The following is a 25,464-nucleotide window of genomic DNA, read 5'->3' on the forward strand; positions in this document are numbered from 1 at the left end:
TTTACATGCTATCTCACACACACCACTGCTTTACATACTATCTCACACGTATTGAGCAATGTGCGTACTCCCTCACACACGCAGACTAGTTTTGTATCCACATGTCAAGCATGTGATCTGTGCCTATTTAATGCCTTGTTCCCTCCTGTGGTGTGGTAAATACAATGGTTGGTTTGAGAGAGAGTGCAGGTACTGAGTGCAATGGGTGTGTCTAGTGTTTTCATGCCTGTATTAATCCAGCTGAGGAAATATGACCAGGTACACTGCATTCCCTACAATTTGTAGCTCATGTCAAATTTTTTTTTTTTCCGTTTGACGGACGGAGTTTAAGTCCTTGGACTTTGGATCCAAACAGTGAGACTGTTTGCTTGAGCTGTGGTCATTATAAAAGCATGCCCTATCACCTCCCTCCCTGCTCGCTTAATTTCATTTCATTTTCAATGTCCTGTGACTCGAGAGATATCTAACAACAGTTCACAGGTCATGTCCACATAACTGACTTCACAGGTCAATAATGTCACTGCTGACACTGGCCGTGTCGTCCTGACGGGCCACCTTCAGGTAGCGCCGCCCACACCCTTGTTGTGACCCCGCCCCCTCCGTGTCTGGGGTGAGGAACGGTCGCGTGTCGTCCATGCTGGGTGTGAGTGTGGTTCCATGGGAATTTGGGGAAGGCTGGAGAGAGACGGGGCAGGAGAGGGAGGAAGGCACGGGTGCTCCGGGGGTCCAGCGGGGGCCCTGATGAGTCGGGGTGGGTGGGGCAGTCACCTGTCGACTGGGCACAGCGCTGGGGATGGAGCGGTCCAGCGCGGCTGAGGACTCCGTCAGCAGCGTGTGCTCGTCGCTGCTCGCTGAGGTTAGGGTGAGTTGGGGGTCGCTGTTCCGACGTAGCCAGGGCGTCGGGGAGGGTGGGGGGGACGGGGGTCCGAGGGGGCGGAACAGGCTGCCTCTGAAGAGGTGCTCGCGGTGGAGGGCGTTGTCGATGCTGCGGCTCAGGTCGATGGGCGATGGGGGTCGGAGGTCGAAGTCGTAGAGCGAAAGGGCGGACTCTTTATCCTGGTCCAAGCTGCCACTCAGCGAACGGTGTGGGGGAAGACCCAGCGTCTGCAGCCTTAGCAACGAACCCATGGAACCCTCAGGGTTGGCCCTCTGGTTACGCCCACGGTTGCTCTCCTTGGGCGGGTCACGGTTTCGAATCAGGCTCTTGCTGATGTCAGCCCCAGAGCGCTCCTGTCCTGCCCAGTTATTGGGCAGCTCACCTGTCACACTACCACTGTTGGCTCCTCCCAGCCCGTTACTGTCCGACTTCCTATGTGGCCGCCCCCTCAGGCTCTGCACAATCTTGGCCCAGCACGTGTGTCTGTGGGAGGAGCCGGCTGACTGACAGGGGGACGGAAGGTCACCCAGTGTAGTCCCGCCCTGTCCCATTGATCCCTGCCCATTTCCAGCTGGTCCACCTCGTGGCCTCCAGAAAACCCAGGAGGAGAGCAGCAGCAAGCAGAATGACCAGGCCAGCTCCAGCAGCCGGGCCCAGAACTGACCCAACCACCAGGCCCAGCTGAACCTCCTCCAGTTCCCAAGCAGCCCATACAGCCACAAACAAGCATGAGCATGAAGCAGGCAGCAAAGCGCCCCCAGCAGGGAGCAGACCGCCAACACACGAGCCAACAGACGTAGCTTGGCTCCTCCCAGAGCCTTGTCAGCCCCGCCCCGTCGGGGGGGCTGTGTTTTGGTGAGGCGTGGCAGTACCAGGCAGAGATACCCCAGGCACAGCACCAGGCCAGCTGTGAGGGTAAGACTCTGCAGGACAACGGGCACAGCGGGTGAGAGAGCCGGCGACAGGAGGTCGACCGCCAGCAGCAGTGTGCAGTGTAGTACTGCCAGCACCGCCAGCAGAGGGGGCTGCTCCAGGGTGGGCGTTAGAACGGTCACGCCAGCCCCCTGCAGCACCAACAGCACCACGGCTGCTTGCGCCCATAGCAACAGCGGCAGAGGGAGAGTGTAAAGTGCCGTAACGACGGGTGGCGGCAGGAAGAGTCGTGTCCCGTAGGGGTCGAGCAGGAAGTGGACGGACCGCAGAACTCCGGTAAGAAGCAGGAGGCTGTTGGCGATGGCCAGGGCTCCTCGGTGGGGGCAGTCGGTGCTGGGAGCCAGGAACAGGCCCAGAGCAGAGCCAGCAGTGAGGAGGAGGAAAAGGGCAGCAGAGCCGAAAACGTGGAGCTCCCAGGCAAAAGACAGTGTGCGACTGAGGTCAGCCCACACCAGGACGCTCCCATTAATGGGGGTAAAGTCATTAGGGGCGACACAAGGGCCTGAGCCTGGGGGGCAGGGGTCAGAGGGTAGGGCCGGAGAGGAAGGGGTTCGGTCCAGGGACTCAGAGGGGACGTAACCTAGCGATAATGACGACTCCTTGTCTACATGCTTTCCGTTATTCCCTGGTAGTTCCATGCGGCCCCGCCCATTTGGCAAAAGAGGTTTAGAACTGGTCAGGTTGACAAAACCTAGAGACAGAGAGAGAGAGAGAGAGAGTGAGAGAGGGGGAGAGAGAGAGAGAGAGAGAGAGAGCACGCAAGATGGGTAAGATCACCAAACCTGAGCTACAAATCTAATGTTATTAGTATCTTTTTATCCCCAAATGTGTGTGTGTATGTGTGTGTGTGTGTGTGTGTGTGTTCCATATGGGAGATTGGTCTCTAGGTTTGAGCTTCATAAATTAAAATCTCTAAAATGAAAATTTTAGAGTCAAACATAGATAATGCAGTTTCTTCCCACAGCACTGACTGTGAGGATAGTGTGCATGATTTGAATGTTAGACAAGCTAAGTGGGTTGCATACTGGCAAATAATGTGTGTATGTGTGTGTGTATGTGTGTGTTTTGAATACAGACAGCTCATGCTTTACATTTTACTCATTACTTATTTCACTACATTTGTAATTGTTATGGTCTCAGTGTGTGGGAGACAAGACACTTCACAGATACATCAGACAGAGTCAGAGAGAGAGAGAGAGAGAGAGAGAGAGAGAGAGAGAGAGAGAGAGAGAGAGAGAGAGAGAGAAAGAGAGTGCCAAGGTCCCAGACCAAAAACTCAAAAACCTAATCTGAACTAGAAATATAACATTGACATTTTTTTAGATCTATGTTCTATTCATAATGTGATCTTATGTTGTTTATCTACTTCATTTATAAGTATATTCATATGCTTACGATACTAAGTGTATTAGTATCATTACACTAAATATATGTTTGGTGTAATGAAGGGACAGGAACAAAAAGGATGTTCACGTGACCATGTATGTCAACTAATGTTATAAATGTTCCATATTATCACTGTTATTTGGACCGTGTTGTGTTCCTGAAACAGTCATGTCAGTGAAGTAAACTGTGGTGAAGTGTGCTCCACTGAGACAGAGAGAGAGAGAGAGAGAGAGAGAGAGAAAATCTGTGTCTGTACCACCAGGGGGAGGCAGTGGGTTACCTGAAGCTTGTCCAGGTCTGGCTGCTCTATAATAACAGCACAAACTGAAGATTCATCCCTATCCTACTGAACCTTAGCTCACAAACATTAACACTCTGTCTCACAGCACTGTGTCATATTAGCTGTTTCACCACAGTATCCCTCTAATGCTGAATAACAGGTCTTTTTATTATTGCAATAGTAACGCTATTTCAGCTTTATTACAGTGGCTCTGAATGGTTGCACAGCACCGTGGTTATGGTTTTCGTGCCTGTAGTATGATAAAGCAGCATTAACCATTAACTTTAACACATTCAGAATAACTGTGACAATGATAGAACTTTATCAAACCCACTGAACTTCATCACAGTAATAACATCTCAGCAGATCATGACCAGTAAATATCATTGCCACCTTTCGTACACTCCACCTCCAACCCACACACATAAACACACACACACACACACACACATACAGACACACACACACATATACACACACACACACACTCAGAGCAGTAACATTTCTTCAGATCAGTGACCATGGATAAAACTCCCATCATAATGTATAATAATATGATTGATATACACTTCATTTAGAGCATTGTCCTTTGTCATGTCTACAAGTACATATGTGTTTGTGAATTTAAACATGAATGTGCATGTGCGTGTGTGTGTGTGTGTGTGTGTGTAAGAGAAATTGAAATATCAGATGTTGCGTAACATAACGTAATCTAACCCAGCATGGAGTCCTAGTTGATCTCAAGGCCTAGAGACTGTGTCACTATGACAACGGTGCCCTGATTATTCAGTGTACACCCACACACTAAAGAAAAGAAAAGGTTGTTCTGTCACCCAAAGTCTTCCCTCAAACCTAAACCAAAACAAGACCATGTAACAGGGAGCTCTAGGAAATGTCCACCTAAAAAGAACTGGCACCACATCAATTACAAAGGTAGAGAAATTAATAATGAGTAAAATATACAACATAAGCTGTCTGTATTCAAAACACATACACACACTCACTCTCTCACACACACACACAGCCCCTGTAGAATCTCTCACACTAACCTACGTCCACACCAATAACACACCAAACACTTGTGGTACCATGTGTTCCACTTCCTGTAGACCCTTCTCCTTCACAACAGGACATTCACCAGATGTTCTTATCGCATTTCACAGCTGGAGTCCTTTTTACGCATACACACACACGGACACACACACATTCGCGTGTGCGTCCAAGCACACTTAATTGTCCATGCACATGTGTGCACACACACTAGCTGACTGACTGACACACACATAGACACACCCTTCTCTCTCACATTGAAGTGATACGACTGGCATGACTCAGTTATTCCTACTAGTTTTAATGTACTATGGAGCTCTGCTGGAGTTTTGTGGTAACCAAAGGAAACGGCAGTGGGGCCTTCTGATTGGAGGAGAGTTCTTTAAATGGTCACAGGCTGTTCTAATGCAGTGAAAGAGGCAAATTCAACTCCCACTCCACTTCTCTTTCTCCTCTTCCTTCTCTGTCCTCATCCTCTCCACCCATCTGGTTCTCATCATGCCCCAAACCCCTTCTGCACCCCCTCTCTCCTTCAATTTCTCCCCTTTTCTGTGTAACAATATCTTTCCGTAGACTGTACCTCTCCCTTTTTTCTTTTACTTTCCCTCGCTCACTTGCTCTCGGACCTCTCCTCCACTATCCATCCATGCATTCATCCCTTTTTCCCTCACTATTTTTCCATCCCTTTCTGTTCATATTTTCTCTCCAATCTGTCCTCTTTCCCATGTACACCCACGCATTCTCCCTTTGTCTCTCTCTCTCTCTGTGTGTGTGTGTGTGTGTGTCTGTCTGTCTCAAAGCCCTAATACCTTTGAGTTTTTTCCAAAGTCTTCCCGTAAAAAAACCCAGCTGTCCAAATAGTTCCACTCTAAATCACTGGGGCAAAAGCAGACACACACGCCGTCAATGCTGCCATTGTTTCCATAGAAGGCCAAAAATAGAATTTCCATTGTAACACACTTCCTGGGAGCCGTACCTGTCCCGTAACCTGTGTCTTTTGTGGTGGGAGAAGCTGTGCTGGTTGCTGTGGTCTCACTGTGAGGTGTGCTTGTGCTAAGGGTTGTCCATATGCCCCTCTTCTGCTGCCTGGTTGTTGGAGACCCACTTGGCTGTGCTGTGCTTGGTGACAGTTGAATGGTTGGGCTTGGAGTGGTCCTTTGTGTTGATGCTGTCTTCACTTTTTCATTGGCTGTGCTTGGGATGAGAGGTGTGCTCTCTTTAAGTTCTGTTGGAATGAGTGTGGCAGCAACTGGTTTGCCATCTAAACAAAGAGAAACAAAGTTATTAATGACACACACATGCGCGCACACTCACACACACACACACACACACACGCACACACACACACACACACACACACACACACACACACACACACACTAATACAAACACATCATCTGCTAATGAATCTCCGCTCATCTCCCTCTCACCTGGTCCATGTCTGACACCACTGACTGTGGAGTTTGAGCCCTGCCAATCAGGCGCTGGTTGAGAGTCAGGTGACCTTGTTGAGGGCCTGGTATTGGCTGATGGTTGGATAACGAGGCTGTCAGTAGGTTTAGTGTGTGTCCCAGTGCCAGCCTGACGGTTGGGAACATAAAGGGCAGTCTGGATGTCCGGCTGGTACTGCGCCCTCTCAGCACCTACCGCCATTGTACTGATAACTGTGTCCACTACAGCTGTCACATTAGGCACTGACCAATCAGTGTACTTCTCTGGTCCCTTTGTCACTGACTCTGGCCCCACTGCCGGAGGGATTTCGCCCTGAGACTCCATATGGTCCGGAGTGTGGTTGGTGGATTGGGGTTTTGTGGTTCCCTTTCCAGAGGGGTCTCTCCTTAGTCCTGTGGTTGCTATGGTAACCGTGGCCGGCTGAGAGTGGGCCATTCCATTAGTGACCGTGGGACCGGGTGACACTGTCTGAGTGGCTGGTTTAAATCTCCCGTCTCTATGTAGGGTATTTATAGATGTCTCCTGCACATCTTCACCCTTGTTCTGGTCCTCTGTATCCCCACCTGAGACAGTAGACCCCTCCTCAGGCAGAGTCACGGCCCCCTGACGCCCCGTTACTTCCACTGACACTGTACCACCAGCCAAACCAGGACCGGGTGTTTGGACAGCCACGTGGGTGTGGCCACGGTGACTGTCAGAGCCATGGCTCTGCTCTGTGATTGGCTGCAGAGTTGGAGTTAAGCTGAGGTCATCTGAAGAGGAGGAGCTTGTGATTAGTGGGATCAGTGTAAGTAAGAGTGAGAGAGTGAGCAAAGGAGCCATATGGATGCTCTGTCCCTGAGGGGCGTGTTTTAACATCCTCGGATACCCTGATTGGCTCCACAGTGGCAAGCTCCTTAGTGATTGGCTGTTCTCACTTCATTTTCCCTCTGTAGACAGACACAGGAATATTCATGAGACATGGAAATACATGCATGTGTATGTGTATATGTGTACATGCATGTATATCTGTATGCATCTATTCATCATGAAAAAACACACACACAGAGTCACAGCTTTTTCGAATAAATGCAATCTTTTCTCCCAATAACACTGCTTAACATGGCTTTGAAAATTATTATTATAAATTATAAATTATTATTATAAGTGTCCATTCAGACAGAACAATCTGTCAGTCACATTATCAAAGGCACCCGCTCAGTCACGGCATTAACAAATACACATCCAGTCTTAGATTCTCTCTTTCCGAGAGAGAGACAGAGAGACAGAGAAAGACAGAGGGAGAGTTTGTGTGTGTGTGTGTGTGTGTGTGTGCGCGTGCGCGTGCATTTGTATGTCACACACGCGCATGCATGCGCACACACACACACACACACACACACACACACACGCACACACACACACACACACACACATACACAAACGCACATATAGTCTCCTTTTTTCTTTTGTTCTCTCTCTCTCTCTAACACATACACACACATACGCGCGTACCCACGCACACACACACACACACACAAACTCTCTCTCTCTCTCTCTCCCCCTCTTTATTTCACTCTATTTTTCTTTCACACACACACACACACACACACACACACACACACACACACACAGGTCTTATGTGGTCATTATTTCCTCTTTTGTTTTTCACCAGTTCTGGGTTCTGTGTTATGTGTTATCCATAAAGCCATGTTTGGATCTGTGGCATGTAATGTCTAGACGGCTTCGCTTCCCACACGTTTAGGTGAGTTATGTGTGGGACAGGTAAAGTGGAAGAGAAAGCCCAGAGCTCGATGCAGTGATTTAAGGTGATGGAATGTAATGTAATGCTATGACACATTTCCTGTAAGGTTTAAATGAAGATGACAGCTGCTTCTACCCCTCAGATATGACTGTGACTATTCCACTCGGTCCTCCCAAGCCAACCGCAGACCACCTGTCATTCACAAAGCCCCTCCCCCAACCCCCACAAGACGCTGCTCTGACTCACTCAAATTCCCTTCCATTTCACCACGATGTAGCCTATGTCTTAGATTCTCTTCTCTATCTCTAGATCCATATGTCAATATCATACATAAATATACGAGACCCATCAACAAACTCAGACAAACATCATACATAAATATACAAGACCCATCAAACAAACATCTGAGTGTCTAACTTCTGCTTCTGTGTATCAGTAGAAAACCTAAATTTTTTATAATTTTTTTTTGGCCTTCCATTTTACATTTTACATACAGAACACTTCACCAAGAACCAGACTCCTTTAGTTTAAACTCAAAACTCCATTGCTTCATCGAAATGCCAGTCAAAACTGGCGCTGGTTACCTGAATCTAACCAGTATTCTGTTTGATTGCATACCCATCCACACAAAACACTCAGCCACCTTCTGCAGAAATGACGGTTTTTTTGTCGACTTTTGAAAGCTAAATAAAACATGATTAATACAATGTGAAATGTCTTGATTGCATAATAACCCCACAGTCCCCACTGTGAGTGGAGACAGAGGACTCCCGAAAACCGATTATCCAATAAACAGTCGAATAAAATGCTTAACACACTCTGACTGCCTTTGCCTGAGAGGGAGCCAGAACACTAAGGTAGGTCAGCGCTGATGATAAAATTATCATAACAACTAAAGAATAATGCTGTCTGGAGTCCATTATCAGCAGACGGGTTTCTGAAGAAAAAAAAATCAGAGGTACTGAATGTTCTGTGTAGGTCTGGCAGACAGTTCTGTACAGCGTGCAGTGCCAGCAGCCATGCAGAACTCAAATCCGAACGTGTGTCTCCGAATACAGAACGTGTGTACTCTGTCTGCTGAAGGAGAAGGCCGGTCAGACAAGCCAGTTTCCAGCATATCAAGACACACATATGTGAGAAAGAAAGAAAGAAAGAAAGAAAGAAAGAAAGAAAGAAAAAGAGTCCCTGACATTTGATGCTCTTTTACACAACGACTATCTTATTTCAGTAAACTACATTGCCACATTCCACCCTCCAGCATAACATTTACATAGGGAATATGTTTTTTTTTTCCAAGGTTTTTTTTCCAACTTTGGAATGTCCAACTACCCATCATCCCATGGGTGCTCCTCTCACAGTCAGCTTACGAACTGTTGCCATGATTAGGTAGGTGCCTCACCATCAATGACCTCTGTTAAACAGCTGGAGGAAGAGTGGCAGGCCTTCACCATCAACTATCAAATTCATTCAACAATTTGCCATATTTGTACTTTCATCTCATACCCTGTAACCAACCTCCAAAAGGCCTCCCGAAGAGAGAGAGAGAGAGAGAGAGAGAGAGGGAGAGAATGAACAAATAAAAGAAAGAAAGAAAGAAAGAAAGAAAGAAAGAAAGAAAGAAAGAAAGAAAGAAAGAAAGAAAGAAAGAAAGAATGTGTAGAGTGTGTGGACTCGTTCCAGGTTGACTCATTTCCCTCTATCCTTATCTGTCTTTTCTATCTCTACACCTTCATCCGTCTGTCAGTGTCTGTGGCTGTTTCTCATGTTCTCTTGGTGACATGCTCATATTTCACTGTATGCTTCATCATAAAGGTCATGAAGACCTACAGATCTACAGAACAGAACACAGAGACAGGGAAGGTACAGAGTAAAGATAAATGCATGAATGAAAGAGAAAAACAGACTTCCATGTGGATAGAAAAGTTTGTATAGGTGGTGTTCCTACTCTGTGTGTGTGTGTGTGTGTGTGTGTGTGTGTGTGTGTGTGTGTGTGTGAGAGAGAGAGAGAGAGAGAGAGAGAGAGAGAGAGAGAGAGAGAGAGAAAAGACAAGAGTGGATGACTGGGGAAGTCAGGCTATCTGTTCTGACACTTCCCTTAAGGCAGAGAACCCATCTTACGGCAGACACTGTCATCATCACTCAACAAACGTATTCATTTAAACAAATTCTCTCTCTCTCTCTCTCATGCACACACACACACATACACACACATACAAAGAGAGCACCTGCAGGTATAAGGCTATTATGGTAGGACCTTTATTAAAAGACCCACCACTGAGTCAACCCCCTGCCTGTGCCATCTTTGCCCCAGATAAACACACACACACGCGCACACACACACACACACATGCAGATATATTACATAATAACATAAATGCTAATAATAGCAAGGATGTTTATGTTGTTTTCTCCATATGCCATCATGGCACAAACACACACAAACACACAAAGACAGTTCCACACTCATAGACACACACACACACTGAGCCACAATAATAAAGGTGTTTTCAACCTAACTGAAATATTTAATTACACTGACAATGTCAACAAAATAAAAATTTGCTCTCATTCCAACTGTACCACACTTACATACATCACTTAACATACAACACATAACACATAACCCACATCATACTCTGAGAGCAAGTAAAAGTGAAAGATCAGTGACATTCCATAGAAACACTGATCCATTTGGATTCAATCCACATCTTCTCCAAACACAGAGGCCCAAAAACACACACTCTCCCACATAAACACACACACGGACACACAGACACACAGACACACACACACACAGTCTGAGACATGTTCTATATGACCACCAGAAACGGGCAGCCTACATTTCTGCCCTGAAGACTGCTGAGATTTTGAAAGAAATGTTTGTTCATGGGTTAGAGTGGCTAGCTCTCTCTCTCTCTCTCGCTCTCTCTTTCTCTCTCTCTCTCTCTCTCACATACACACATACTCACAGATTCCATAGTCAGAATAGTCAGACATTTCCATTAATCTCACTGAATGTTTCCAGGCAAAGACAGAAGACTGTTTGTAGACAGAGGGACCAGAGTTCTGTCCTCAAGACTCAAGACTCAGTGGTAACATACTGGCCTCTGTGTGTGTGTGTGTATGTGTGTATGTTTCTGTGTGTGTGTATGTGCGTATTTGTTTGTATGTGTGTGTATGCGTATGTGTGTGTGTGTGAGTGTGAGTGCATGTGCATGTTTGCATGTATGCAACACTAAGCTGTACTGGAGTTAAATCAGAGGTATAACTGCATTCCCCTGGATTTCAAACACATTTGTAAAAGGCATCTGTATGGGATATAGGGCAGAGGTGATTAGGGGGTGGGACTGCAACAGTGAGTGAGACAAAGAGAGAAAAAAAGCACAAAAAACAGACAAAAACAGAAAGAAAAACAGCAAGCAAGAGCCAGTGTGTGGTGTGCAGACCAACAAATGCATTTGTCTGTATTCTTGCATTGCGTAATGTGTGTGTGTGTGTGTGTGTGTGTGTGTGTGGGTGCAAGCCTGCCTGTGAGAACTAGACAGACTGATAAAAGTTGTGGAAGGTATGAGAGCGAGGAGATGGTGAACGGAGGATTCAACCCTAACGGAATGTAAACATAGGCCCTACTGTCACGGCACTAACACACAAAGACACACACACACACGCACGTACACACACACAACCACACATGCACACACACAGACACATACACGTACACATACCCGTACACATACACACACACACATACACAAACCTCCAAACACACACACACGCGTAGACACACACACACACATACACACACACTGGAGGCAGATCTGTTGTCCTGCTGTTGCTGCCAGATTTGTTCTCTGTTTTTCATAATGTACCATGTGAGGTGCTAACTCAAGTATGACACACTAATAAAACCATCAAAAACACACCTGACTCCAACATTCTCTCCCCCTTTTTCCATTCTCCTGCTCTTTGTTTTCCCTGCATACCTCCCTACTTTCTTTTTTTTCCTTTTCCTTCTTTCCCTCTCAATCATAGCTCTACCATGCAGCCTAGGTTAGGTTAAGTAGATCCTGAACTTTCTCTCTCTCTCTCTCATTTTCTCTCTCCTCACATCCATATATCTTCTGTAGCACCCTTATTCTCCCTCTGTCTCTTCGTGTGGTAGGATATCTTTGTCAAACAGCCACCTAAATCTGAGGTCACAAGTTCATTATGACTACTGTAAAGAATGTGAGCTCTTTAACCTGCAAAATCACCCTCCCTATTTACACACACAGAGCAGTAAAGTGAGCTGAATTTCGGGGCTATAATGCACATGAGCACACACACAAACACACACACGCACACACGCACACACACACACACACATTCACACACACACACCACAGGTAGTCTGCTGACTGCTGAACACAAATGAGCGTGACTAGCAAGGTGCGCTGGGTTGGCAAACTGTAAAAACAGCGCGCAAAGTATAATTTACATGGACTCAGCCAAAGCACGGCAGTAGCCTAAACACTTATGGACTGCCAAATCCAACTGACTACAGTACTGTGGCTGTGGAACTCTCAGTGAGATTAATTTGTCTGTAACGTCTCTTATAGTTCTGTATACTTTAAGTTTGATGAGTAGTGATTTTCGATATATTACTCAAAGTTATGACGGTATCAAATATCATCAGTGCCACCAAATAATATTTAATATTCCTCTACGTGGTCTTTCTTGGTCTCTAAATCCCTCACTTTCATATAGTAAAACTACAAAGGCGAGCACGAAACCACGTCGCGAACCAGATGTCTGACTCACATTGATTTAGGTCTAGTTGTTATCCTTTGAGTGGAGAACGTCGGCGCATGTTTCCGACCAGTTTGTAATAATCCTGTCAGTCAGCGACACGCGGATCCATGACTGGGAACACCACTGCCTTTGACCAGTATCTCCAGGTCAACAGCGGGTGGACAAACGACGTGTCAGCGAACGTACCCACAATTAGGTATATTCCTTTCAGTGGACTTGAAATTCTCTCTCTCTCTCCACGACAACTTGTTGCTTTTCGTCAGTGGACCACTGTAGTCTGCAACAAATTAGTTAATTATTGTATTTGGATCTTACCACTGTAACTAGTGTCGTTCAGTATGTTTACTGCACTTCATCTAGCGCTGACGTCTATCACTCGTCTAGGTCCTGCTGCCCTTTAGAGCATCCACGGCTGTCAGTTCCAGCGATGCGGCGGTTTGCGACGAACCGCTTCCCTGTTGTCGGTAGCTTGAGCTACATAACAGACTGCGTCAGATTCTCAGATCCAAGGACAAGCTTACTGCACGACGGAAAATCCTTTCACACAAGAGCAAAGATGTGCTCATTTAAACCGCTACAATATACTGTGCAGCCCATGTTCAAAGGCAGAATGCTTGCTCCAGTATAGTCACCCGCGCAGGTGCCTATAACTACGTCACGAAGACATATAGTCTGCCGTACTGCTACCACACACACACACACACACACACACAGAGAATACGCACTTCTCATATATAATGCATATGAAACGTAGTAACCGAGACGGTGCGGTCGTACCTGCATGTGGGCTCTAGTTCCTCCGCAATGAGACGACCTTTCCGTAGGGCTCGGACTTGGGCTTTCATCGTATGACTTCGCTGTCCATGAAGCTTCCGTTAGCGAATCGCTGCTGGTCTTCTGCCGCCAGAGTCTTCCCCATTCGAAACCACCTTTCTCTACAGTTCGATAAAGCCAGGCCTCACTTGTAAACGAACGCCCCTCGTCTCTCTCTCTCTCTCTCTCTCTCTCTCTCTCTCTCTCTCTCTCTCATGCGGATCAACACGATCTCCTTGGATTCCGCTCGGTTAGTATTACACAACCATGTTGGTACAGTGGTGCTGCACTGCCTGCCTGACTGACTGCTTGACTCAGATTTATTTACTACATTTTACCGCTGATTTGGAAAAAATTAACAGCGTGACGTGTACACTCTACAGTGCGTATGGATCTCGCTTTTTCTCTTTTACTCCCGTGTCTGATTCTATCTTATTAAATGTGATGGGAATTCGTGGCCGTCCCTGTGTGTGGGTTAGTCGTCTGTAGTTACTTCGAACAGGCTGTTTCCATTTGAAAGTCAAGAAAAACAGTCCTTTCTTCCTTATACCAAGCCCACCCAAACACACAATCAGTTTTCCTAATCTCTCTCTCTCTCTCTCTCTCTCTCTCTCTCTCACACTCACACACACACACTCACACACAGCCATGGGCGTGTTCAGGTGAGTCACACAGGAACAAAGGATAATGTTACCTGTTAAACCCTTACTCTCTCTCTCTCTCTCTCTCTCCCTTGCACATTTACACACACACACAAACATGCAAAGAGAGAGAGAGCAGAGAGATAGAGAGAAAGAGAGCGAAATCTTTCAGATTAGCACACAAATGTTGCCTACATACACATGGTAGTCTATAGCATTACCCCCTCAGCACTGCTCTATAACTTTACCCCCTCATCACTGTTCTATAACATTACCCCCTCATCACTGCTCTATAACATTACTCCCTCATTGCTGTTCTATAACATTACCCCTTCATCACTGCTCTATAACATTACCCCCTCATCACTGTTCTATAACATTACCCCCTCATCACTGTTCTATAACATTACTCCCTCATTACTGTTCTATAACATTACCCCCTCATCACTGTTCTATAACATTACCCCCTCACCACTGTTCTATAACATTACCCCCTCATCACTGTTCTATAACATTACCCCCTCATCACTGTTCTATAACATTACCCCCTCACCACTGTTCTATAACATTACCCCCTCATCACTGTTCTATAACATTACCCCCTCACCACTGTTCTATAACATTACCCCCTCATCACTGCTCTATAACATTACCCCTTCATCACTGTTCTATAACATTACCCCCTCATCACTGCTCTATAACATTACCCCCTCATCACTGTTCTATAACATTACCCCCTCATCACTGTTCTATAACATTACCCCCTCATCACTGCTCTATAACATTACCCCCTCATTACTGTTCTATAACATTACCCCCTCATCACTGTTCTATAACATTACCCCCTCATTACTGTTCTATAACATTACCCCCTCATCACTGCTCTATAACATTACCCCTTCATCACTGTTCTATAACATTACTCCCTCATCACTGCTCTATAACATTACTCCCTCACGACTGTTCCATAACATTACCCCCTCATCACTGTTCTATAGCATTACCCCTTCATCACTGCTCTATAAGATTACTAACCTCATTACTGCTCTATAACATTACCCCCTCATCACTGTTCTATAACATTACCCCCTCATCACTGCTCTATAACATTACCCCCTCATTGCTGTTCTATAACATTACCCCCTCATCACTGCTCTATAACATTACCCCCTCATCACTGCTCTATAACATTACCCCTTCATCACTGCTCTATAACTTTACCCCTTCATCACTGCTCTATAACATTACCCCCTCATCACTGTTCTATAACATTACTCCCTCACGACTGTTCCATAACATTACCCCTCATCACTGCTCTATAACATTACCCCCTCATCACTGCTCTATAACATTACTCCCTTCATCACTGTTCTATAACATTACTCCCTCATCACTGCTCTATAACATTACCCCCTCATCACTGCTCTATAACATTACCCCTTCATCACTGTTCTATAACATTACCCCCTCATCACTGCTCTATAACATTACCCCCTCATCACTGTTCTATAACATTACCCCCTCATCACTGTTCTATAACATTACCCCCTCATCACTGCTCTATAACATTACCCCCTCATTACTGTTCTATAACATTACCCCCTCATCACTGTTCTATAACATTACCCCCTCATTACTGTTCTATAACATTACCCCCTCATCACTGCTCTATAACATTACCCCTTCATCACTGTTCTATAACATTACTCCCTCATCACTGCTCTATAACATTACTCCCTCACGACTGTTCCATAACATTACCCCCTCATCACTGTTCTATAGCATTACCCCTTCATCACTGCTCTATAAGATTACTAACCTCATTACTGCTCTATAACATTACCCCCTCATCACTGTTCTATAACATTACCCCCTCATCACTGCTCTATAACATTACCCCCTCATTGCTGTTCTATAACATTACCCCCTCATCACTGCTCTATAACATTACCCCCTCATCACTGCTCTATAACATTACCCCTTCATCACTGCTCTATAACTTTACCCCTTCATCACTGCTCTATAACATTACCCCCTCATCACTGTTCTATAACATTACTCCCTCACGACTGTTCCATAACATTACCCCTCATCACTGCTCTATAACATTACCCCCTCATCACTGCTCTATAACATTACTCCCTTCATCACTGTTCTATAACATTACTCCCTCATCACTGCTCTATAACATTACCCCCTCATCACTGCTCTATAACATTACCCCTTCATCACTGTTCTATAACATTACGCCCTCACCACTGTTCTATAACATTACCCCTTCATCACTGCTCTATAACATTACCGTTCATTACTCCTCTATAATTCAGTAATTCCATATGGGCCACTGGGCCATGTGACTGGTTAATTCAGTGTCTCACAGTGCACATGTGCATTCTACGTTTAAGATTCTTATTCAACTTTTTCCAGCATTTCTGGCTGCATCTGAGGGGTGATTGGCCGTGCTCCGTGGTATGGGTGTGTCAGTCAGGGTGATTCTTTGAGTTGTGGATGCTGTCACGCAAACAGTCCTCACTTTCAAGCGTATTACGTTGGCTAGTGATTCTAAGCAGCTTGTAGTGAGAGAAGATGCTGTGACTGGAGGACAAGGAGTGACCTCATTTCACTCACTAGGACTGCTCACCCCCCACCCTCTACACACACACACACACACACACACACACACACACACACACACACACACACACACACACGAGGGGATCAGAGGCTATGAGTAACTATAGAGATTCCAAATTTGAGAGAAAACTGAATCCAAAGAAAGTTTATTCATCAAGCAGAGTTCACAACTTTCTGTAAATAGTTAAAAGCATATTTTGACTTTCAGTCCGTTTCTGGAACTAATAGACACAACCTTATTGCATCATGCAGTCACCTGCAACCTGTTTTTGATGACAAAAATTTTAACCTCAGTGGAGTGGCACAGTCACACAGAGTAGCATCTCTGGGTTCACTCTACACAGGGAGCTCTTATGAGAACTACAGTCTGACCTCAACTACAATCTGACCTGAGCTACAGTCTGACCTGAACTGCCCTCCTATTCCTGCTCTGTAAGAGTACAACACTTCTGAAATTGAACATTTATTAACTCTCCACTAAAACACTTAATGGCTCTTTCCAAATAAGCCCCCGATATTTGTTCTCTTTTTCTCCAAATCTAATATTGCTAAAGTTACGTGTACTTTTGTAAGTTTACCGTAAGACACTACTGCTTTGGGTCAGCGCTGTGTGCATTGTCATTGTCTGTTGCCTTGGGTCAGCACTGTGTGCAGTGTCATTGTCTGTTGCCTTGGGTCAGCACTGTGTGCAGTGTCATTGTCTGTTGCCTTGGGTCAGCACTGTGTGCAGTGTCATTGTCTGTTGCCTTGGGTCAGCACTGTGTGCAGTGTCATTGTCTGTTGCCTTGGGTCAGCACTGTGTGCAGTGTCATTGTCTGTTGCCTTGGGTCAGCGCTGTGTGCAGTGTCATTGTCTGTTGCCTTGGGTCAGCGCTGTGTGCATTGTCATTGTCTGTTGCCTTGGGTCAGCGCTGTGTGCAGTGTCATTGTCTGTTGCCTTGGGTCAGCGCTGTGTGCAGTGTCATTGTCTGTTGCCTTGGGTCAGCGCTGTGTGCAGTGTCATTGTCTGTTGCCTTGGGTCAGCGCTGTGTGCAGTGTCATTGTCTGTTGCTTTGGGTCAGCGCTGTGTGCAGTGTCATTGTCTGTTGCCTTGGGTCAGCGCTGTGTGCAGTGTCATTGTCTGTTGCCTTGGGTCAGCGCTGTGTGCAGTGTCATTGTCTGTTGCCTTGGGTCAGCGCTGTGTGCAGTGTCATTGTCTGCTGCTTTGGTATCCCTTCCCAGTATCACCTCCACTGTCCTCCCAGTATCACGTCCACTGTCCTCCCAGTATCACCTCCACTGTCCTCGCAGTATCACGTCCACTGTCCTCCCAGTATCACGTCCACTGGCTGTGTCTGCACAGAGCTTAATCCAGACCAGATTAGAACGAAGGCTCCATTTGTATTGCGTAGTCTCATGTTATTACAGATTAACTCTGCTCTAGGAGAGAATACTGCCTATCTGAATGGGACACATGCATGTGCGCGCGCACACACGCACACACACACACACACACACACACACACACACACACACACACACACACACACAAATATACACAGAGAGAGATGCACTTGTTGAATTTTCAAGCTTCTGTTGTGTTGTTACAGGCGCTGAGGTAAGCGATTTATTCATAAGGATTGGGCCATTATCATTGCACCATTAGTGAGCCAGCACAGAGAGGAGGAACAGAGGGAAAGAGAAAGGCTGGGACAAACAGGGAGTGTATGAATGGGGCATTATGGGAATTCAGTGCATAAAACACAATACTCTGAGACTAATGAAGCCAAACATGATGTAGGACAAAGAAACCAAACTGGGTAATGTCTCCACTTGATTCTGTATGTGTTTGTGTATGTGTGTGTGTGTGTGTGTGTGTGTGTGTGTGTGTGTGTGTGTGTGTGTGTATGTGTGCATGCGTATGTGCGTGTGTATGTGTGTGTGTGTGTGTGTGTGTGTGTGTGTGTGTGTGTGTGTGTGTGCGTGCCTGCATGAGCGCACATATATTTGTGTGTGTGTGTGTGTGTGTGTGAAGAAAAAAAGGAGGAATTTGTGAAGTTTTCCTGCCTCACTGATTGCCATTGATAAAGAGAGAGACAAAGAAAGGGCAGTATTACGCAGAGGAAGACAACAAGGGCAGTATTGTCTCTCTCTCTCTCTCTCTCTCTCTTTCTGGGTGTGTGTGTGTGTGTGTCTAGGGCGTATGGTGGTCAGCTTTCAGTAGCCCTGTCTCTATCCTCAATCTGAGTGATAGAGAGTTTTATGCCAATCTTCTGTAATTGAGCAGAGCTTTATGTGTGTGTGTGTGTGTGTGTGTGTGTGATTGTGTGTGTGTGTGTGTGTATGTGTGTGTGTGTGTGAAGCTTTTCATACACGCACTTTGCATACATAGATTGAAACTTTTCATAGTGTGTATGCGTGTGTGTATGTGTTCATGTTTGTGTTTGTATCCTAAAATATTAACATATTTTGGAGGTGTAAATGTTCTACCCTATTACCAACATCCATTTGATTACGTATTCCACAGTCCTTGGCTGTGATTATATACATTCAGACTCATGAATGATGGGTAATTTTTTCTGACCCACACTGAGAATTTCAAGATGCTGACTACTACATGATATGGCCCCTCGACCCAAATCAAGTCTGAGAGGATATTTGACAGTGGCCAGGGCATATCCCCAATCAAGAGAATCTAACCCCAATCAATGACAACCACAGCAGTGCCGTAAGAATTCATGGGGCACAGTGTAAGAAGTTTTGAGGAAAGCTCTGAGGAAGGCGTTGTCAAGGTCATTGCTTAGGTCATAATCATCAGGCCAAAGGCAGGAAAGCTGGGTGTTCCACTTTTTCAAATGAAGAGCTATTTGTGTCTGCTGTGTATACGTACTGGTGTGTCTGTGTGTCAAATTCTTCTTGTGTGTCTGTGTTTGTGTTTGTGTGTGTGTGTGTGTCTGCGTGTGATGCGTTTACAGCACGCTACGTTATTCCTGTCTGGGTTAACGAGATTAGGCTAATCTGGCTGCTCATTGGGGACCATTTAGCTGACGAGCCTGAGAGCACCCAGAAGGAGCCAGTGAGTCACACTACAGCAGGCAGCCATCTCTCTGTCTGCCTGAGTGAAACAGGAGATGCCATCTGCTTTGGAAAATGGAGGATGAGAGAGAAAGAGAGAGAGAAAGAGAGAGAGCGAGAGAGAGAGAGATTCACAAAGAGAGGGGAGAAGATATATATATATATATATATATATATATATATATATATATAGGGAGGGAGAGAGAGAAGGAATGAGGGGATGAGAGAGAGAGAGAGAGAGAGAGAGAGAGAGAGAGAAAGAGAGGGAGATGAGATGTGTTAGTTCCTCATAAGGCAGAGGTAGAGTGAGAAGAGAAATTAACTGTTCAATACCAGTGTAAGAGAAGAACTCCTCTATACACACGGGGAGAAAAATCCCTTTAAATGGGCTGGGGACAATGGGTCTTTCTCTGCCTGCAAGAGGACTGCTCTCTTATGGCCTCAGGCCAGAGTAAATGGCCGTCTGTCTGTGTGTGTCCATGGTGAGCTTTTACATTGTATCTGCTCTCAGCTTCTTCTCTTACTGTTAATAAACAACTCCAGATATTGCACTGATAGAGTGCAATCAACCTCTGATCTCTGACAATCACTGCATAGAGTGACTTCTCAAGTCCACTGTCTTTAATACCGTCCTTATTGATATAGCTCTGCATCTTAAGTATACATTCATACAATATAAATACATTTATAAAATATACTTTCATAATACTGAACAATTATTCATCAGTACATACAGAATATAGAAATGAAATATAATATTTTTATGATATGCAGTATATGTGACATGTTAGTTTAGATTCTGCTCAAGTAGCTGAGAACAGAAGAATTTCATGATGAGATATATAATGTTAAACAGGAAGTAGTGAGTAAATGACCCTTGACTGTATTCTTACAGGGGGTTTATAGCCTTCTTGTCCGACCTGAGTGATAGCACTGATAAGGCAGTAGTTGTTGGAGACTTTTATATGCATGTAGATGGTAAAAGTGACACCCTGAGAATAGCCTTTGCTTCTCGATTTTTTGGGGGTAAGAAAGCACATGCTGCAGCCTACACCGTCATACTCTAGATTCAGTTTTAAGACATGGTATCTTCCTAAAGCATAATCTTCAGACCCTTGTTTTCTCTGATTACTACATTGTCACCTATGGAATAGTATCTACATCTCTTGATGTATCAGCTCCCAAACATTGTACTGGTGGCACTATTACTCCATCCACAGCGACTGACTTCTTTCACAAGCTCCTGAGTCTTTCCTATCTATAACAGAGCCGTCTAATTCTCTTGAACAGGTGAGTCAAGGCTGAAACGTTACCTCACATGATACCCTGGATATGGTGGTATTGCATGGGAAGAAAGGAGTTAGGGAGAAGAGGTATCAGCCCTGGTATACTAACCAGATTCAAGCCCTTAAACAGACACAAAAGCTCAAACAGATTCAGTGAGTGACTAAATTGGAGGTATTTCATTTTCCTTGTAAAGAAAATGTCTTAGAGTACAATCAACCACTTACTACAACTAGGCTGTCATATCTGTCTGATTTGACTGAAAATGATGAGAACTATCCTATCTTATTTGATACAATCTCAAAAACAACACAGAAATAGATGACAGCTGAGCCTCTTATTTCAATGGGCAGCAGCAGCAATGACTTTATGTGCTTTTTAATTTAGTGCATTGATCACATTCTCTAAGCCTTCAGTCTTCAATGTATATCCTTGATCCTATCCTGACAAACCTATTTTAAAAACTCTTACTATCAATTAGCAAACCACTGTTACACATGGTTAATTAATCCTTAAGCCTTGAACACATACCCAGAGTGCTTTAAGGGGCTGTTATTAAACCTCTTAAAGATAAATTAGATCTTGATCCAAATGATCTGTCCAGCTACAGGCTGATTTCAAATCTTCCTTTTGTTTCTTCTTCAAAGAAGACCGTGGCCATTCAGTGACATTCATTCTTGTAGTGAAATAATATTTATTTATTAAGTTATTTAAACAGGCTTTAGATCACACCACAGCACAGAAACTGTTCTTGAACAACATATTCCTCACCAGAGCAGGGTGGCATGTCTTTGCTTGTGTTCTTAGATTTAAGTGTGACTTTTGATACTATAGTTCATGATATGCTGCTAAACAGGCTGGGAAGCCCCCTGGTTTAGATTCTATCTAACTGACCATTACCAGTTTGTTCACAAAAAATGCCAAGTCCTCTGAGTGCACTCAAGTAAAATATGGTGTTCCTCAAGGCTCAGTGCTTGGACCGCTGCTTTTCTCACTGAATATGCCACCTCTTGGTGAAATTATATGCAAACATGCTCTTAACTTTCATTATGGTGATGACACACACTTGTATATATCAGTCAAACCAGATGAAATCTCTCAGTTCTCCAGTATAAAACAGTTTAACAGGAAATTATAAATCAGATGACTTGTTATTTTTCTCCTGTTAAATTCTGAAAAGACAGAAGTACTGTTCCTCAGTTTTAAGGTACTACAATTAGGGTAACTGACGGCACACTCAAACTTGCTAGTTTTTCCATTGTGCCTGTGACATCTGTTAAAGACTCAGTTGTTACCAGTGATGCTGATCTTTAATATAATTCTCACATTAGAGACACATCTACACAAGCTCTTTTCCACTTGAGAAACATTACTAAGCTTAAAAACTGATCTCCCATCAGGATGCAAAAAAGTTAATTCATTAATTCATTTATTAGTTCTTGGCTAGGCTTTTGCAATTCCCTGTTTGCTAGATGTCGCTCAGAGTCATTGAACAGACTCCAGCTGGTTCAAAATGCAGCTGCTCGAGTTCTCACCAGAACTAAATTCTCACCAAAACCACTGCTTGAGTTCTCCCTAGAACTACATTTGAGCTCAGGAGTCCTATATTGTGATCTACCAGTTCTCGTATTTTTTAAGTTCAGGTTAAAGAAATAACTTTTTGGTCAAGCCTACGGCTAAATGACCTCTTGGGTTATTGAGCGATATTGAGTTTATCTGAGTTTATTGGTGAATTGCACTGTCAGTACTGTGAATGTTCCATCACATGAGATCTCCCCTGATAATTGACTCAGTCTTGGTGGGGTGCTGGCGTCTCAGAGAACCCGCTGTGTCATCGTCTGACTCCCCATTTTAGTTATGCTGCCCTCGCTAGGCCTGCTGGAGTCCCATATCTCACTCAGTTAAGCGTGCAACTCACACACCTTCATTCTTTAATAAATCACTGATGGTTTCCTTTTCTCTCTTTTTTTCTCCTTCCAGTGGGGTGGATCCTCCCTGAGACCCAGCCCACCTGACCCAGTTCATCCCTCTCTTCAGGTCCTGCTGAGTACACCTGTGATCCCTGCCAGCCGTGATCCAGTTCATCCCTCTCTTCAGGTCCTGCTGAGTACACCTGTGATCCCTGCCAGCCGTGATCCAGTTCATCCCTCTCTTCAGGTCCTGCTGAGTACACCTGTGATCCCTGCCAGCCGTGATCCAGTTCATCCCTCTCTTCAGGTCCTGCTGAGTACACCTGTGATCCCTGCCAGCCGTGATCCAGTTCATCCCACTCTTCAGGTCCTGCTGAGTACACCTGTGATCCCTGCCAGCCGTGATCCAGTTCATCCCTCTCTTCAGGTCCTGCTGAGTACACCTGTGATCCCTGCCAGCCGTGATCCAGTTCATCCCACTCTGCTTAGCTGTGGACAGCTGAGACTTCTGTCAGCCATGATACCTAATATTTGTATGCCACCTTTCATGTCTATCTGCCAGCTTTGACGCTTTTTTATCAACAACTTATTAACATTTTGCTATTTTAAGGACTCAGACTTTCATAGATCTTTTGTTTTCTGTTTATGCAAAAATTTGTCAATTAATCTAACTCTCTGGACAGATAGGTAACAGCTTTCATTTTTAGCATTTGACCAACTTTCATAGATCTTTTTGTTTTATATTGCTTTTATGCTATATTCTATCAGTTAGTCTAATCGTACTGGGCTAACCAGAGGAGGATGGGCTCCCCCTGTTGAGTCTTGGTTCCTCCCAAGGTTTCTTCCTATCTCAGTCTAAGGGTGTTTTTCCTTTGCTGTCAACCTAGCCATGTTCACTGGGGGTAACAGGTCTGGCGTCCTGTAAAGCTGCTTTGTGCTGATGTCCATTGTCGAAAGCGCCATGCCAATAAAATTCAATTGAATGAATGGCTGGTATTGTTGTGTGACTGTGAGTGGCAGACAGAACAGGGTTTTCTTGTAATTAAAAACAGTGATATTCAGAGACACACTGAAAGAAACAGCTGCACGGGCCACACTGACACATGTACCAAAAACCAACACATATATACACGAATACAGGTGCGCACACACACGCACACACACGCACGCACACACACACGCACGCACGCACGCACACACACACACACGCACACACACATGCACACGCACACATACATACAGATGGAAAACACACAGTGTGGCCATCTGGAACAGACGGACAGCTCTTTGTTGTTTGACATTGTTCGGAGGTGCTGAGCAGGGTTAGGGAAATGTATTGAGGAGGTAACTGACAGGAGGTGGAGGGGAGAGCAAGACAGAACCATGGTGCAAAGCTGAAGAAGAGGCTGAATAGCTGTAATAGTATACAGCAAAGGGCCAAACTGCTTGTGGTCAAGAACAAAGACAAAGAAGGAGTAGTGAGGGAGTGAGTAATGGGAAGGAGTGAGGGGAGCTGGGCAAGGAGAGAGTTTCTAAATAAAGAAGGTGTTTAAGGGTTCAGAGTAGAGCCTTTGAGAGCTAGTGATGGAATGGTACTGCAAGGAGGAGTATGGAGGAGGTCTAAGAACTGAAGTAAAAGGTTGAGTTAGAGGAAGCACAGGGACCAAACAAGGAGACAAAGGACACAAGGAGGTGTAAGGAGTTTTGAGAAAGGGCTGCTGGGGAAGAAGTAAAAGGTGTAGAATAGTGAAATGTGAGAAATGGAAGCACTCATAGAGAATATGAAAATTCAGTGGTGTGATATGGACACGTATGCTTTGTCCCTGCTGGCATAATTCTGTCATAAACGTAATGCCTGCTAAGCTGTTAAGTTTCTTTAGTTGAGACTGGCCAGAACCTGGACGTGTGTCTGTTATCTGATCTGATCTCACTGATAGGGTCAAGTCCAGAGCCCGACTGAAGGTCGTCTCTCTACCTTAAGCTTGGCCCAAACTCTGTCTCCTCCTGACCACACCCGTTTTATTCACCTGTGCATTTAACAGCCTGTCTTTTGTTCTGTTTTAAAGAGTTCAGAGAAAGCCAGTAGCCTGACTTTTCTTGCCAGCAGAAGGAGGTTTCCGCTCATTTCTTGGAAACCAGTTGTAGGCAGTATTTTTCCTCATTTGAAAAGCCAGAGCTGCGTTATTCTAAGTTGTCTGCTGAGCAGCCAGTGTTTGTCTTGTGATCATATGAAAACATTTCTTTTTTTAGTGACGTTTCTGTCGATAGCATGTTCCACACATGGTTTCTGTCTTATTTAAGGAAATACAGACAGGCTTTGGACTGTACCGGTGAGAGCCATCCCTGGGCTAGCACATGCTGACCCTGAGAGCAGAGGCCTCCTGTCCCTTAATTCTGTGCTTTACAGCTCTTTTCTATCCTCAGATACTAACATCATTAGTGCTGCTTAATAACTCTTCCCAGAACTAAGGAATTCAGACCCTTTCAACCTCTTCCTGACAGAGGTATTTCCACGGCTGATAGACATCAGCAGATGTTCACCGTGTAACGGGACAGATGCAGTGGATGGTAACTCCATTTGAACTCAAACTCTCCATCACGCTGCCTCCAGCGAAC

General features: G+C 45.0%; 1 protein-coding gene across 1 annotated transcript; it reads right to left on the minus strand.

Annotated features, from left to right (window-relative positions):
- Positions 1-501: 501 nt before the first annotated feature.
- On the minus strand, positions 502-23,323 carry LOC115821443 (proline-rich transmembrane protein 3). The gene is made up of 4 exons (XM_030785270.1): positions 22,955-23,323; positions 5,957-6,701; positions 5,503-5,787; positions 502-2,501 (listed from the first exon to the last, which is right to left on the minus strand). The coding sequence occupies exons 1-4, from the start codon at positions 23,321-23,323 to the stop codon at positions 502-504; spliced, it is 3,399 nt and encodes a 1,132-aa protein (XP_030641130.1).
- Positions 23,324-25,464: the final 2,141 nt, after the last annotated feature.

Source organism: Chanos chanos, chromosome 9, assembly GCF_902362185.1.
Source record: "Chanos chanos chromosome 9, fChaCha1.1, whole genome shotgun sequence".
NCBI classification, from domain to species: Eukaryota; Metazoa; Chordata; class Actinopteri; order Gonorynchiformes; family Chanidae; genus Chanos; species Chanos chanos.